Genomic DNA, 15,481 nt, shown 5'->3' on the forward strand with positions numbered 1-15,481 from the left:
TGAGAGGTCTTATATTTTGGAGTGCTTATAGTAGAATTCCATTTGAGTCAGGAGTTGCCTCTCTGTCCCCTAAAATGCCACACTGTTTCCTGCCTTAAGCCTTTTGTCAGTGCTACTCCCTGGGATATCCTTCCCTTCCCTTCACAGGGATGGCTCCTTCATGACAGTGTCATCTCCAATGTCCTCTCCTCAGAGAGGCAGGAGGTCTTTGTGTGACAGTCCTAAATACCTTATTCTCCAGCCCCTTCAATCATAATTTTTCTGTCTTAACACTTCTCATGATCAGTAACCACCCCATTTCTTTGTTTTAATTTATTGTGTGTCCCTTATACTAGAAAGTAGAGTGTAAGCTCCCTGGATGGCCAGGTGTGTCTCTTATTTCCCCTGTGTTCCCAGGGCCTAGCACAGGGCCTGCCACAAAGTAAACGGATAAATTTCTGTTAAGTGAGTCCGTAAAAAAGCTCATGTTCTCTTAAGTAAATTCCCATCCAGCACAATGATGTGATAACCATGATGGACTGGAGGTCTTATTAGGGTCTCAAGGACGTTTACCCTAAATCCGTGTATACTACATAGCATATATTCCTATATACTTTTTCTTTCATTGTACCATAAATATCCTTGGGTAGAGACGTGTCCTTACATTTTGGTCACCTTTTTATAGTTTAGCACTTTAGCACTAGGCTTGGATCTTTGCATGGAGGGACCAGTTAGAACTTTTCAGTGGGACCCACCTAGACTGTGGCAAGGCCAGGCCAAGAACTTTTCCTTCAAACTGAGTCTTTTGTGCATTTGGATGAAAGTGTGTGTGAGATGCAGGTCTCTAAGACTTCTGAGGTCGCATGAGTAATGCCCCACCCCCGTCTCTGCCAACAGGTACAAGTCAGCAGCCGTGGCTGCCAGCATCATCAGGAGCTCTCACCCCCTGACCCCTACCCAGAGGCTGGTGGGCTGGATCGATCACATCCTCCAGACAGGGGGTGCAGCTCACCTCAAGCCCTATGCCTTGCAGCAGCCATGGCATGAGCAGTACCTGCTGGACGTCATCTTGTTCCTGCTGGTGGTCACCCTGGGCACCCTGTGGCTCTGTGGGAAGCTGCTGGGCATGGTGGCCAGGTGGCTGTGTGGGACCAGGAAGCAGAAGAAGGCCTGATGGAGGTTCAGCCTTGACAGATGTTTGGGGAGCCACTGGTTGTATATGGTTTTCCCCAGCTCAGGACACCCGTTTTCTTCTCTGTATTGGTACTTGAGGGTGGCACTCAAATTGCTCTTCACTATTTTCTGTCTCTGTTTAGAAATTTTTGTGAAGCACTCTTGGTGGTCTTTTTAAAAAAATATACATTACATGAAATTGACTATTTTAGCCACTAAGTATAGAGTTTAGCAGCACTAAGTACATTCATATTGTGGTGTAAACATTACTGATATCCATCTCTGGAACTTTTCATCTTTCCAAACTAAAACTGCACTGATTACCACCCCACACCCGCACTTCTGACTCTTGGCAAATCCCTGTCCTATTTTCTGTGTCTATGAATTCGATCTCAGGGTTCTTACCCCTTATCAATGGACTCCTCTTGCAGACCCAAACCTTCAGCAAGATAGCCCCACCTTCCTCCCCACTCCCTATTCCTAGACATAACCCCTGCTTAGTTCATTCTGTTGTTCCCTGAAAGGGAGATATATGTACAACTACCTTCAAAGGCCAAAGAAGCCATGAGACTGAAGAAAAAGGCAAACAGGTCCAGCTTGATGAGAAATGATTTATTATGAATATTTATTACATAAACATAAGACTGTCTTGGGCTGCCACAAGATTAGTAGGTCTCCACAATACCACCTCCAGCTAGACCTGCTTTAAAGGCTGGGGAGTATATACTGGGGGGCTGTCTAGAAGGAGTCATATCCTGAACTGATCAAGGAAGCTTTGCCTGGAGGGTGTACTTAAGGGTGAGTTAAAAGAAAAAAATGGAGGAAAGGGCTGTACTTAAGAAGGTTTTAGGCCACAGAGTAGTTATAGTGATGGAATTTCTCAAGATGGCCATAGTCTGGTTCATATACTCACTATCTCAGAAACTTTTCAGTCTCTCTCTCTTTCTTTCTGCTTTTTTTTTTTTTTTTCACTTTTCATGATATGACATGAGATATTGGCCAGCTCTTCCATTTTGGCCTTTGCTCTTACATCTCCCTTTCACCTCACCTCCAAGCTCAGGAAGCTTAGTCTCTGTCCTGCAGCTTGGCATGTGTGGCCCCCAAGGATTCCACCTGTGGTCTCTGTCCTGAGTCCCTCCTCTGAAGTGCTCCTCCTTTGATGCTCAGGCCTGGAGTCTGCCTTTGGGCCACAGCTCATGCTGTGGTTTTCACTTCCCATGATTCCCTTCTCAAGATTCTCACTCTTAAAAATGTAGTCATGGAGACCTCAAATACACAACTTGGACCTCCGTGTGAGTGAGGCTGTGGGGCCTCAGGTCCACGATTTGACTTAAAAAAATCATTAATTTGCCACTATGACAGTAATACTTGAATCAGGTAAGAAATATGAACGATGATAAAATGAGGGAAATTTGATGAGGAACAGAATTTCAGTTTCAAAATGTCTCCCCCTGTCTTATTTCCTAATTACAGGATAAAAAAAAAAAAAAAAAAAAAAAAAAAAAAAAGCTTTACTGTTGACAATCTTGATGAACACCACCTTAAACAACAGAGTTATCAAGTCTAGAACAGAACATTCTGACATCATGTGCTTCCCATTGTGATTCGCTGAGATGGAATCAACACTACCTTTGTAGTGTTCTTGCCAAACTTCCTAGTAACCTGAAGTATAATGAGCAACATCAGGGAAACCCAACTGGGCATCTGTCATACAAAATAAGCAACTTGTAATCTTTAAAATGTCAATGACATGAAAGACAAAGAAAGGCTGAGAAACCAATCCTTACGAAAGGGGATAAGTAGATGCGATAACTAAAGGCGCTGTGTGATTCTGGATTGGCTCCTATACCAGCAAATTCATATCCCAACAGAGGTTATTATTCGGACAATTGGAGGGATTGGTAAGGTTTGTAGACAAAGTAATGTGATTGCATTCACATTAAAAGGTGCCTTCCTAGTGCACATTAAATTTTCACTGGGAAGACAATATCTGAACAGGTGATAATTGTGAATGTGTATGCATGTAATCACATGGCCTCAAAGACTATACAGCACAAACATGGAGAGAACTTGAAGAAAAATAATGGAATAATGTTGATAGAGTTTAAAAATCTTTCTAATGAATAATTTCAAACATTTATAAGACTAGAACTTCCTGGTGCCCACTTCCCAATCCTATTTTCATGCCTGTTCAGATCTGTAGACTGACCTTTAGAGGTTCAGAGCATCAGGTCAAGATCTGGCCCTCCAGAGGGGCTTAACACTTAGGGGACACCAGCATTTGTTATCAGCAAGTTAATTTCTGAAGAAACTCTGAGCAATAAGTGTAGGCATTTCCCATTGGGAATCAGCTTCTGGGATCTTGAGATGGGAGAGCTAGCAGAGATTTAAGCAGGTACCTGGGATATGGGGTATGGGGATGGCAGTATGAGGTCAAAGGAGCAGTTAGAAGGTAAGAAAATTTAGGGACTCCTGGGAGGCTCAGTGGTTGGGTGTCTGCCTCTGGCTCATGATATGATCTTGGATACTGGGATTGAGTCTCACATCACATTCCCCACAGGGAAGTGTCGTCTCCCTCTGTGTCTCTACTTCTCTCTGTGTGTCTCTCATGAATGAATAAATAAAGTCTTTTTTAAAAAGGAGGTGGAACCATATGATCCTCTCAGATGCAGAGAAAGCATTTGACAAAATACAGCATCCATTCCTGATCAAAACTCTTCAGAGTGTAGGGATAGAGGGAACATTCCTCAACATCTTAAAAGCCATCTACAAAAAGCCCACAGCAAATATCATTCTCAATGGGGAAGCACTGGGAGCCTTTCCCCTAAGATCAGGAACAAGACAGGGATGTCCACTCTCACCACTGCTGTTCAACATAGTACTGGAAGTCCTAGCCTCAGCAATCAGACAACAAAAAGACATTAAAGGCATTCAAATTGGCAAAGAAGAAGTCAAACTCTCCCTCTTCGCCGATGACATGATACTCTACATAGAAAACCCAAAGCCTCCACCCCAAGATTGCTAGAACTCATACAGCAATTTAGTAGCGTGGCAGGATACAAAATCGATGCCCAGAAATCAGTGGCATTTCTATACACTAACAATGAGACTGAAGAAAGAGAAATTAAGGAGCCAATGCCATTTACAATTGCACCCAAAAGCATAAGATACCTAGGAATAAGCCTAACCAAAGAGGTAAAGGATCTATACCCTAAAAACTATAGAACACTTCTGAAAGAAATCGAGGAAGGCACAAAGAGATGGAAAAATATTCCATGCTCCTGGATTGGCAGAATTAATATTGTGAAAATGTCAATGTTACCCAGGGCAATTTACACGTTTAATGCAATCCCTATCAAAATACCATAAAAAGGAGGTGGGAACATTTGGAAAAGGATCTCTAAAATGGAAATCGGTTTGAGTGACCTGGAGGTGGAACTATCTTGGAAAGCAATTTCCTAAGGTCTCTGCATTCCTGGTTTAGAGTATCATCTCTGTGGAGAGCGATTACAGGGACAGAGAGGGGTTAAGGAGAGCTCACTGACCCCTCCTTCCCACTACCTGAGGTTAGGGAGGGTGAGAACAGAAGAGCCTATGGAGCAAGCACCCGGGGAGGAGGAGCAAAGGGCGAGCAGAGACAAACGGAAGAGCAGACAGCGGGATCCACCTCTCACCTCCTCCCAATCTGTCCCCTCAGTGCATTTCCTTGGCTGCCAGCACAGAGTGTGTCCCCAGGGCACAGGCTCAGGGCACAGGGCACAGGACTGGGCTCCACAGCTGGTCCAGGAGCGAACATGGCCAGACAGTGGGCGCTGCTGCTAGCCTGCCTCCTCCTGTCTGGGTTCCTGCTCTCAGAGGCCGCCAAAATCCTGACTGTATCCTCACTGGGTGAGTGCTTGGTGGGAAAATCAGAGACAGCTGCATCCCGGGTTTTCAGACTGGATTGTGTCCCAGGCTGGCTGAGGTAGAGGTGGGCAGGCCTGTGTCGCAGAGAGGTCCCCACTGCTGGGCTGGGGAAGTCAGTTCTTGAGAAAACAGTGGTTTCCTTTCTTCTCTTTTAATCTGCCTTGTAGGGAATCCCTGGGTGGCTCAGCGGTTTAGTGCCTGCCCCTTTGGCCCAGGGCATGATCCTGGCACATTAGGTTCCCTGCATGGAGCCTGCTTCTCCCTCTGCCTGTGTCTCTGCCTCTCTCTCTCTCTCTCTCTCTCTCTCTCTGTCTCTCTCATGAATAAATAAATAAAAACTTAAAAAAAAAAATCTGCCTTGTAGGTGCTTCCCATGGTGCATAGCTGGGGCCAGAATTTAGATCCAGGGCTGACCTGGAGACCTCGAGCCATCTACTCCAGGGTGAGGCTGGACGTTCAGAGGCATACCCCAGACGTCTGGAGGTGTGCAGTAGATGCTGTAGGAAGTGGAAGGCGAGGTCAGTTTAGGCTCTTGGAGGCCAAGGATGGGGACTCTTGTGGGCAGCAGCCCAGACTGGGAATGTGTCATTCACAGGACACCTGCAGAACTGATGGGCACAGGAGGGGACCCCAGGACAGTCAAGTCCTTGGGAGCCCCTCTCCCTTTTGCCCTTGCTGCTCGAAGCTTTTGAAGGATAGTGAAGCAGCCAATTCTGCAGGAAGTCAGGTTTATTTCCTTTACTTTGGCCCCAAAGCAACAGAAGGGGAATAGGAACATTTGTCAGGATAAGGAGGCATCATAGGATGGAGCTTCCCCAGGAAAATGTGGCATCATCATGAAAGGATAGGGGTCTCCCCAGGTCACGTTTAGATCCCCAAAAATCTGAGGAAAAAGCACAGAGTCTAATTGAGCATCTCTGTTTTATTTCCTGACAGTGACCCTGAGGGTCAGGGGAATAAGGGGCCTTTTGCAAGAGCCCACGAGACCTCCCTCATGGACACCCCAACTTTACTGTTTCTTATCTCTAGCCCGTCCTCTTTCCCAAACTCTACTCTTTACAGTGGAGATTCCTAAAAATCAGCATTTAAAAAACTTTGATTTCTATTTTAAATCTCTTTTTAGTAATAGTTAGAAGCAACAGAAAAAAAAAGAACTTTCTCACTTCTTGAAAGTGCATGTCGTCCAGACTCTGAGAGGGAGCAGGTGCAGGTGAGAGGCGCTGGAGGTCCCGCCTCTGTCCCAGAACGCACTGGGTCACCCAGACCCTTAGGCATGATGGCCTCTGTGAGAGGGCTTGTGCCCTGTATCCGTTTCTTCCTTGGGTTAAATGTGAGCCAGAGTAGGCAGTTGGAGGGAGTATGGTTTTGTGTTTTCCATAATCTGTGTTATCTCAGGCAATAGAATTATAGATTTTAAAAACTAGGGTAATTTCCACAGATACATCCCATTTCTATAGTCCTGCATCCCTCTCTGCTGACCCAATCATCATGAGATCTTTATCTTCCAAATAATCCCCACTTTCCCATATGGGCAAATTCTATTCCTTGACCCATAGATTCAAGAAAAATGCTCTTTGACATCACATAGTTTTAGATATTTTTGTGATAGAACCTGTACCTCCCCAGATGATCAAGCTTGTTTCCTTAGGATCCCAGGATTTTTGTAGGGTGAGTGATGTCCCAGTTTCTCATGCATACAGGATCCTGTAGTTCCACCCCAAGGGTCCACAGTTATTCTGAATTCTGTAATTTGATGTTCAGCAATTTTCAGGCCCCAACTGAGGAACGTCTTGCCAAATACATTTGAATCCGAAGGATTTGGGCTCTGAGCATTGGCTCTAACCCCTTTCTGCTTCCGTGGCTGTTTCTTGGACTGATATTCATGTTCCCATGTTTCTGGCTCCCTTGTTAATATAAATTCCAGAGAGAAGAATTCCAGAAATAGCTCTAATTGCTTCTCCTTTAGAAACACTTAATTCTCACATACATAGCACTGTGCCAAAATTTCTAGAAAACAGCTACTTCTTTAGGATATAGTATCTTCACTAAGCCTGCCTAAATTGCAGCATGTACCTAAACTAAGATCATGAACTTCTTCAAGCCTAAGCATAGAGAGGCTCATCTCATTGGCACAGAGACCTTAAATTGCAAAAGGGAATTTTTCATATAAGATTGCTACATGTCAAGATTTGGCCAGAAAGAATGTGGGTATCTGGTCTGGGGCTTATCCTAAAGAAACTCATTTTCTTCTACTAACCGTCAATGCTCTGCTCACTTATCCTGGATTTCCCTATCCCCAGTATCAGTTTCAGATTTTCCATTCTCACCTTTACAAAAATGAAATATTTTATTGTCCCTAGGTGGAAGCCATTATTTACTGCTGGACCGGGTATCTCAGATACTTCAAGATCATGGACATAATGTCACCATGCTTCTTTATGGAGGAGATTATTTAATCCCAAGTATGTTTTTTTTTTGTAATTATTAAATTTCTCTATCCCAGGAAAAGATAGACAATGTTTTTGTTTGTTTGTTTTTGTATAGCCTTGCTTAGCACAAAATCTTTTTGAATTTCTTGTACTAAAAAGATGAGGAAAGTGTGTGTGTGTGTGTGTGTGTGTGTGTGTGTGTGTTTTGTTAAGTGCTGGATATCTTATTAGGAGGTATAGACCTGGCTTCCACAATGCCATATCTACATATTTTACCTCTGTAACTCGAGTGTCACTTCATTTTAGGGAAGCCTCCATACATTATTATCGATCAATAAACTCTGAGTTTACCTAAATGGGGCAACCTTTACTCTTTATAAGTCTATTCAGAATGTCTATTTCTCCTTAAGTTAACTTTGGTAGTTTATGTCTTTCTAAAAATTTGTCTGTATCATCTATTTTCTAATTTGTAGCATCTAGAGTTCATGAATTCTTTTGTAGTCCTTTGAATTTCTGTGTGGTCATTAGTGGTGTTCCTTCTTCCATTTTTGGTTTTTGTAATTTGAGTCCTTCTGTCTTGTTTGTGCATTTTCTTGATCTTTTCAAAGTACTCGGTTTGGCTTCATTGATTTCCTATTGTTTCCCTATTTCTAATTTTATTAATTTCTCCCTTATCTTTATTAATTCTAACATGTTCATTTTAAGTTTAGTACACCTTCTCTGGTGTCTTAAGGAGCCAGGATAGGTTATTGATTTGAGATATTTTTTTGAGAAACTTTGTTTTTAATATAAGCATCTATAGCTTTAAATTTCCTTCTAAATGCTCCTTTGGTGTATTCCATAAGTTTTAGTATTTAGTATTTTCATTTTCTTTCTTATTTTTTTTAAGATTTTACTTAGTTATTCATGAGAGACACAGAGAGAGGGAGAGAGAGAAAGGCAGAGACACAGGCAGAGGGAGAAGCAGGCTCATGCAGGGAGTGGGATGTGGGACTCGATCCCGGGTCTCCAGGATCAGGCCCTGGGCAGAAGGCAGGCACTAAACTGCTGAGCCACCCAGGCTGCCCTGTATTTTCATTTTCATTTGTCTCTAAGGATTTTATGATTTCATTTGTGATTTATTTTTGATACATTGCTTCTATAAAAAGTGTTAACTTCCATAATTTGTGAATTTTCTGGTTTTCTTTCTGTTGATTTCTAACTTCAACCTGTTGTGGTCAGAAGAAGTATGTTGTATGATACTTGTCTTTTAAAATATGTTGAGACTTACTTGTGGCTTAACATATGGTCTCTGCTAGAAAATGTCCCATGTATCCTTGAGAAGCATACCCATGTATGCTGTTGTTGTTGGGTAGAATGCTCTGTATATGTCTCTTACATCTAGTGTATCAGTGTGTTTAAATCTCCTATTTCCTTGCTGATCATCTTTCTGGTTATTTTATCCATCGGTTAGAGTATGACATTTCAATGATTAATATAGATCTGTCTATTTCTCCTTCAATTCTGTCAGTTTTTGCTTTAGACATTTTGATCATATCTTATTACGTGCATATATGTTTGTAATTGTTATATCTTCTTGTTGTATGAACTTTCATTAATATATAATGTTGTTATGTGTCTCTTTTAATCTTCTTTGATTTAAAATCTGTTATGTTGTCATAGGCTCATCTGCTTCTGCTTTCTTTTGGTTATTACTTACATGGAATATCTTTTTCCATCATTTCCCTTTTAGTTTATCTGTATCATTGGATCTAAAGTGAGTCTCTTGCAGACAGAATATACTTGGATTATATTTTTATTTGAGGCCTTTTAATTTTTGTTTTTATTTGTTTAATACATTTCATTTTGGAATAACTTTAGGTTTACAGAAAAGTTGTAAAGATACTACAGGAAGTTTCCATACACTCCACACCTTCTTGCCCCCATTGCTAATCCTATTTTATTTTTAATTTTTAATTATTATTATTTTTTGAAGCATAGTGACACACAATGTTACATTAGTTTCAGGTGTACAACGTAGTGATTTGACAACTATGTATGCACCACAAGTGTAGCTACAAACTGTCACCATACTAAGATATTACAGTTGGATTGTGTGTTCTTACCATTTTGTCATTCTCTTTTTTTTTAATTTTTTAAAATTTATTTATGATAGAGAGAGAGAGAGAGAGAGAGGCAGAGACACAGGCAGAGGGAGAAGCAGGCTCCATGCACCGAGAGCCCGACGTGGGATTCGATCCCGGGTCTCCAGGATCGTGCCCTGGGCCAAAGGCAGGCGCCAAACTGCTGCGCCACCCAGGGATCCCCCTGCCATTCTCTGTCTTTTGTTTGGAGAATTTAATCCATGTACATTTAATGTAATTACTGATAAAGAGAGACTTACTTCTGTCCTTTTGCTATTTGTTTTCTATATGCCTTTTAGCTCCCCCCCCTCACTTTCTGTATCACTGTTTCTTTCGTATTTGGTTAATTCCTTATAAAACATTAAATTCTTTTCTAATTCTACGTTGTGTATATTCTACAGTTATTTTGTGTGTGTGGTTACAATGGGGATTTCATTTAACCTTCTAAATCTGTGACACTCAGATTTTAATTTATACCAGCTTATTAACATTCAAACATGCTGCTCCTATATGGCTTCATCCCTAACCTTTTTGGTTAATTGATGTCACAAAATTACATTTTTATACATTGCTAATTATACATTAGTATATAATTATAATTACAAACTAATTATACATTAGTTTTTATTAGTTTATTAGTTTATTTTAATGTGCTGGTCTCAGGCACCCTTGGTGACTCAGTGGTTTAGCGCCGCCTTCAGCCCAGGGTGTGATCCTGGAAATCCAGGATCAAGTCCCATGTGAGGCTCCCTACATGGAGCCTGCTTCTCCCTCTGCCTCTCTCTCTGTCTCTGTGCCTCTCATGAATAAATAAATAAAATATTTAAAAAAATAATGTGCTGGTCTCTTAAATCATGTAGAAAACAAAAATGCAGTTATAAACCATTGTTACAATAGCAGTAGCTTTTATTATTGCCTGTTCATTTACCTTTTTTAAGTCTTTATTTCTTTATACACCTTTGAGTTTTATCTGATGTCCTTTTATTTTCCCCATGGAGAACACCCCTAAGTTTTCTCTGAGGGCAGTTCTAGTGGTAACAAACTCCCTTAGTTTTGTTTATCTGTGATTGCCTTAATTCTCCTTGACTTTTGATGGGTAGTTCTGCTGGATATAAGATTTTTTGTTGATTGTTCTTTTCTTTTACCATTAAAAAAAAGATGTTTATTTATTTATTTATTTATTTATTTATTTATTTATTTATTTGAGAGAAAGAGAGAGACAGAGAGAGAGTGAGTAGGGGAAGGGGGAGAGGGATAGGAAGAGGTAAAGAATCTCAAACAGACTTCCCATGGAGCATGGAGCCCAACACAGGGCCTATCCCACTACCCTGCGATTGTGACCTGAGCTAAAACCAAGAGTTGAATGCTTAATTCACTAAGCCACCCAGGTACCCCTTCTTTTAGCATTTTGAATATATTGGGCCACTTCCTTCTGGACTCCAATTTTTGTTTTTTGGCCTCCGAAATTTCTGATTACAAATCTTGATCATCTCATTGACAATCACTTATATGTGTTGAGTCACTTTTATCCTGCTGCTTTAATATTCTCTCTTTATCTTTCTCAATTTTGATTATAATGTGTCCTGATGTGGGTGGGTACCTGAGTTCATTTTCCTTGGAGTTTGTTGAGCTTCTTAGATGTTTATTCTAATATTTTTCATCCATTTGGGATATTTTCAGCTCTTATTACTTAAAATGTTCTCTCTATCCCTTTCTTTCTCTCTTTTCCTTGTGAGCATCCACAGTGCATATGTTGATCCTTTAGGCTGTGTTCTTTTCTGAAATCTTTTAACTTTCTGTTCTTCACACTTGATAATTTCCATTGTTTTATCTTCAGGTTCACTAATTATTTCTTCTGCTTGCTCAAATCTGCCTTTGAATCCCTATAGTGAAATTTTCATTTCATTTATTTTATTTTTCAGTTGTAGAATGTTTTCTGGTTTCTTTTTAGATTTTCTATGCCTTTATTGACATTCCTATTTTACATACACTTTTTCTTTGACCTTCTCCACATCTTCCTTTAACTCTTTGAGAATCTTTTTTTTAAAGATTTTTATTTATTTATTTTTTTAATACATTTATTTTTTATTGGTGTTCAATTTGGCAACATATAGAATAACACCCAGTGCCCATCCCGTCAAGTGCCCACTTCAGTGCCCGTCACCCAGTCACCCCCACCCCCCACCCACCTCCCCTTCCACCACCCCTAGTTCATTTCCCAGAGTTAGGAGATTTTTATTTATTTATTCATGAGAGACACACAGAGGTAGAGACACAGGCGGAGGGAGAATCAGGCTCCATGCCAGGAGCCTGATGGGGGCCTCAATCCTCGGACTCCAGAATCATGCCCTGGGCCAAAGGCAGGTACTAAACTGCTGAGCCACCCAGGGATCCCCTCTCTGAGAATCTTTAAGGCAGTTACTTTAAAATCATTGTCTAGTATATCTGCCATCAGGTCTTTCTCAGAGACAGTTTCTGTTATTTTACTTTTTCCTTTGAATAAGCCTTAGTTTTCTTATAATTTTTTTTTGAAAACTGTCCATTTGAATCTGACACTGTGCTATATCTGGAGATGAGACTCTCCTCCTTTCTCTAGGATTCATAGATTTTAGTTATTAGTTTTTTTCATTAAAAAATTGTTCTGGGCTGACTTTGTGTTAAGGATCATTGTGAGGTATAAATTTTGGTATTCTTAGGTCTTTTCCAAGCCTTTTCCTCGGCTTGAGTGGACACTTTCTAATTTTCCTGGTATATGTAGTTGTTTTACAATGTCCTAACTTTTCATGTTTCCCTCCCAAAGAAGAAAATGAGAAAAATGATGGGAAAAGGGAACATCAGTCTTTTAAGACCCCCTTGAAGTCCATTCAGTCAGAGAGGGATGTGGCTGCAATGACAAAGCATAATCCAAAAATATTGCTGCTGATTTCTTTGTCTGTACTTCTGTGATCAGAAGCAGCAATCAGAGCTCAGATAGTTGATATTTGAAGGTCATTTTTTCCCACTTAGGCTCTTGAAACCTGTGTACAAGCTGTTCTATGAACACATACATATAGCTTTCTGCTTGGAGGCTGAGGAGTGGGGCATGGATAGTTGCTACTGTGAAAAGAGCTGACATGACTAAAATTATCTGCAATTTATTTATTTATTTATTTATTTATTTCAATTTTAAGATTTTATTTATTTATTTATGAGAGACATAGAGAGGCAGAGACATAGGCAGAGATGGAAGCAGGCCCCCTGCTGGGAGCCCAGTGCAGAACTCGATCCAGGGCCCTGTGATCATGCTCTGAGCTAAAGGCAGATGCTCAACCACTGAGCCACCCAGGTGCCCCTTATCTGCAATTTATAGTTAAGGACTTCTCCTAGTCATTGAAAAGCATCAGTTGACTGCAGAATTCCCAAATAGTTATTTTAGACAAATTCTGTCAGTGGAATTGTCTAGGTCAGGAGACAGATTACTGGTACTCCACTGTCTAACTATACCTTCTCCACTGCCTTGTAACCTATTATTTCTTTTCAGAATTTTACATATATTTATGTAGTTAAATATAAATATATATGAACATATAAATTTATACATATGTGTATGTATATATAGCAGAATTTTCATATAAATGTATTTCATATATATATAAAATGTTCACCAGTTGCTGTTTGAAAGTAGGTCTCATGCTGGAAACAAAACCATAATAGGTATTTGACAGTGTCAGGGGTGGAAGGACCTTCAACTGAGCAAGTAATTCGTCTGAGGAATTTTAAGTGAGGTGCCATGGCTTGCGCTTTATTTAGGGCAGCAGCACATCCCTCTTTGTAAATTCCTATGTGAATGTTTGTGTCCTAAATGAGTATGCTCAATGAATCTCTGCAAAAGGAGGTTTTCCTCAATGTAGTGTCATACATGTGTTTCTGGAAAGAGTTAAATGTGGTTAAGATCTTGCTGACAAAGCTTGTGTGCGGGGCTGTTGAGGTAGTCCATGAGAAGCCAGCTACAAAATGATTTGTGTCCTTCAAAGATGAAGGTGAAGAGACACTGCAGCTGAGAACTTGTTGAAATAGGAATTGAACAGAATATATTCCTAAATCTATGCTTGCAAAGTATCTATTAGTACTTAGTAGATATAGTCAGCAATTTCAGTAATATTGGAAATGGTGGCCCTAATATGATGACATTAGCAGTAAAGTTATAACAGTACGCTGAGAGGCACCATTCATTCAGGTTTAAGAATAGTCTAAATTAGGCTATTAAATGGGGAAGCAGTGGAGAAAATCATTCCTTGTTAATAGATACATTTTAATGGATTTAATCTTTGAAGGAATTCTATTAAATATATTTGGTTCCGTTAACAGTTTTAATATGCTTGGCAGATCCAATGAATCCCTTTTTGTTGTGCTGTTAGTGCTAAAACCTTAATTTTAACTTATGACTTTTCACATAAGAGCAACCATAGCTACTATGATATTACTTAACCAATTGATCTTATGACTATAGGATATTTAATCCCAGTAGTTAAGACAGGACATGCATAGTTGTCCTCTATCTAATATCTTGTTAACTCCTAAGACTACAGAGATACTTTGATAAATTTGGTGAGCTCTTTAGACATACCTGTTATGTTCCCCCAGTACTGACCAAGACCATTAAGGTTTGTCTTTGCTGTATCCATCTGATGTTAGAAGTAGTTTAGAACCTCTGATGTAGAGCCACAGAAGCCAATCTGTGTCATTTATCTGTAATAATTTCTTTTTAAGTAATGTTAGATTCCACATATGTCAAAGCTGAGAACTCTTTTAATTTATTACAGAGTACTGTCTATAATGGGGGCAGTCCTGGAGACACACAACCATTGGTCACAGACTTCTACCTACCCTAGTGTCAATCACAGCTCATGCTGGATCCAGAAGCACAATCCAAGCTGATATAGAAGAGGGATTTGTGTGAGACACATGACCCAGGGCTACTGAAAGTCCAAACCCATACTTTTGTCCCAAAATGCCAATTGTGAAAGCTTCTGAGTGGGATGGATGAGGATTCCCCTACTTGGGTCTGGCTTGCTTGGCTTGAAACTCTTGCTCACACAAGGGATGGCATTTTTTTTTTATTGGAGTTCAATTTGCCAACATATAGCATAACACCCAGTGCTCATAAGGGATGGCATGTTGAGGCTTTCTTCTCTGTCTGCCAAGATATGTCACAGAGGGTTAAGGGTGAGATGAAGCTTGAAAGCTATCATCAGTCCAACTTCAAAAATGGCATCAGACTCTTTATTACACGTAAGTTATGGAGGAGATGCCAAGATATGAAGTAGAGTTGCAGAAGACTATTTTGTTTAATTAGCCTTTGGCATATTTTTGACTGAATCAAAAACCTTTGCATGTATCACTTTTAAGAAATAAAAATGATTTTTTTCCAAGAGACTAAGGACTGGGAAACTGGGATAAAATAAGATTTGTATTTAAATACAAAGTGTAGGAGCACCTGGTGGCTGAGTCAGTTAAGCTTCTGCCTTCAGATCAGGTCATGATCCCAGGATCCTGGCATCAAGCCCCATGTCAGGCTCCCTGCTCAGTGGGGAGCTTGATTCTCCTTTTCCCCTCTGCTTGTGCTCTCTCTTTTACTCTCTCTTTCTCTCTCAAATAAATAAATAAATAAATAAGATCTTAAAAAAATAAATACATTGTGTACCACTTACTATATGTGCAACCTTGACAAATGATCTTATACTCCATTTAGCTTTGTTTTCTCACCTGTAAAATGACGAATATCTATGCCTTTACTTGAAAACTTTAAATTGAATAAAAGTAATTGAATTTTTATAAGATTCTCAAGGAATATTATCAGATCCTATGATTGAAGAAATGAAGAAGCAAGCA

The 15,481-nt window shown here is 40.1% G+C and overlaps 1 protein-coding gene across 17 annotated transcripts in view; it reads left to right on the top strand.

The window, feature by feature from the left end:
* LOC112652725 (UDP-glucuronosyltransferase 3A1-like) overlaps positions 1-15,481 on the top strand; it is a 119,545-nt gene that overhangs the window by 17,457 nt on the left and 86,607 nt on the right. For 3 of the 17 annotated variants that reach the window (XM_049109363.1, XM_049109362.1, XM_025436348.3), the window contains exons 1-3: positions 1,165-3,053; positions 4,850-5,040; positions 7,419-7,520. The exons of 6 other annotated variants lie outside the window; for them this stretch is intronic. In XM_049109363.1, coding sequence (XP_048965320.1) covers positions 4,947-5,040; positions 7,419-7,520 — 196 coding nt within the window. In that variant the 5' untranslated portion in view covers positions 1,165-3,053; positions 4,850-4,946. Of the gene's footprint in view, positions 1-876; positions 3,059-4,849; positions 5,041-7,418; positions 7,521-15,481 lie in introns of those variants that run through there. 8 more of the 17 variants (XM_049109357.1, XM_049109356.1, XM_049109358.1 and 5 more) reach the window with 7 other exon arrangements.

This window comes from Canis lupus, chromosome 4 (assembly GCF_003254725.2).
Source record: "Canis lupus dingo isolate Sandy chromosome 4, ASM325472v2, whole genome shotgun sequence".
NCBI lineage: Eukaryota > Metazoa > Chordata > Mammalia > Carnivora > Canidae > Canis > Canis lupus.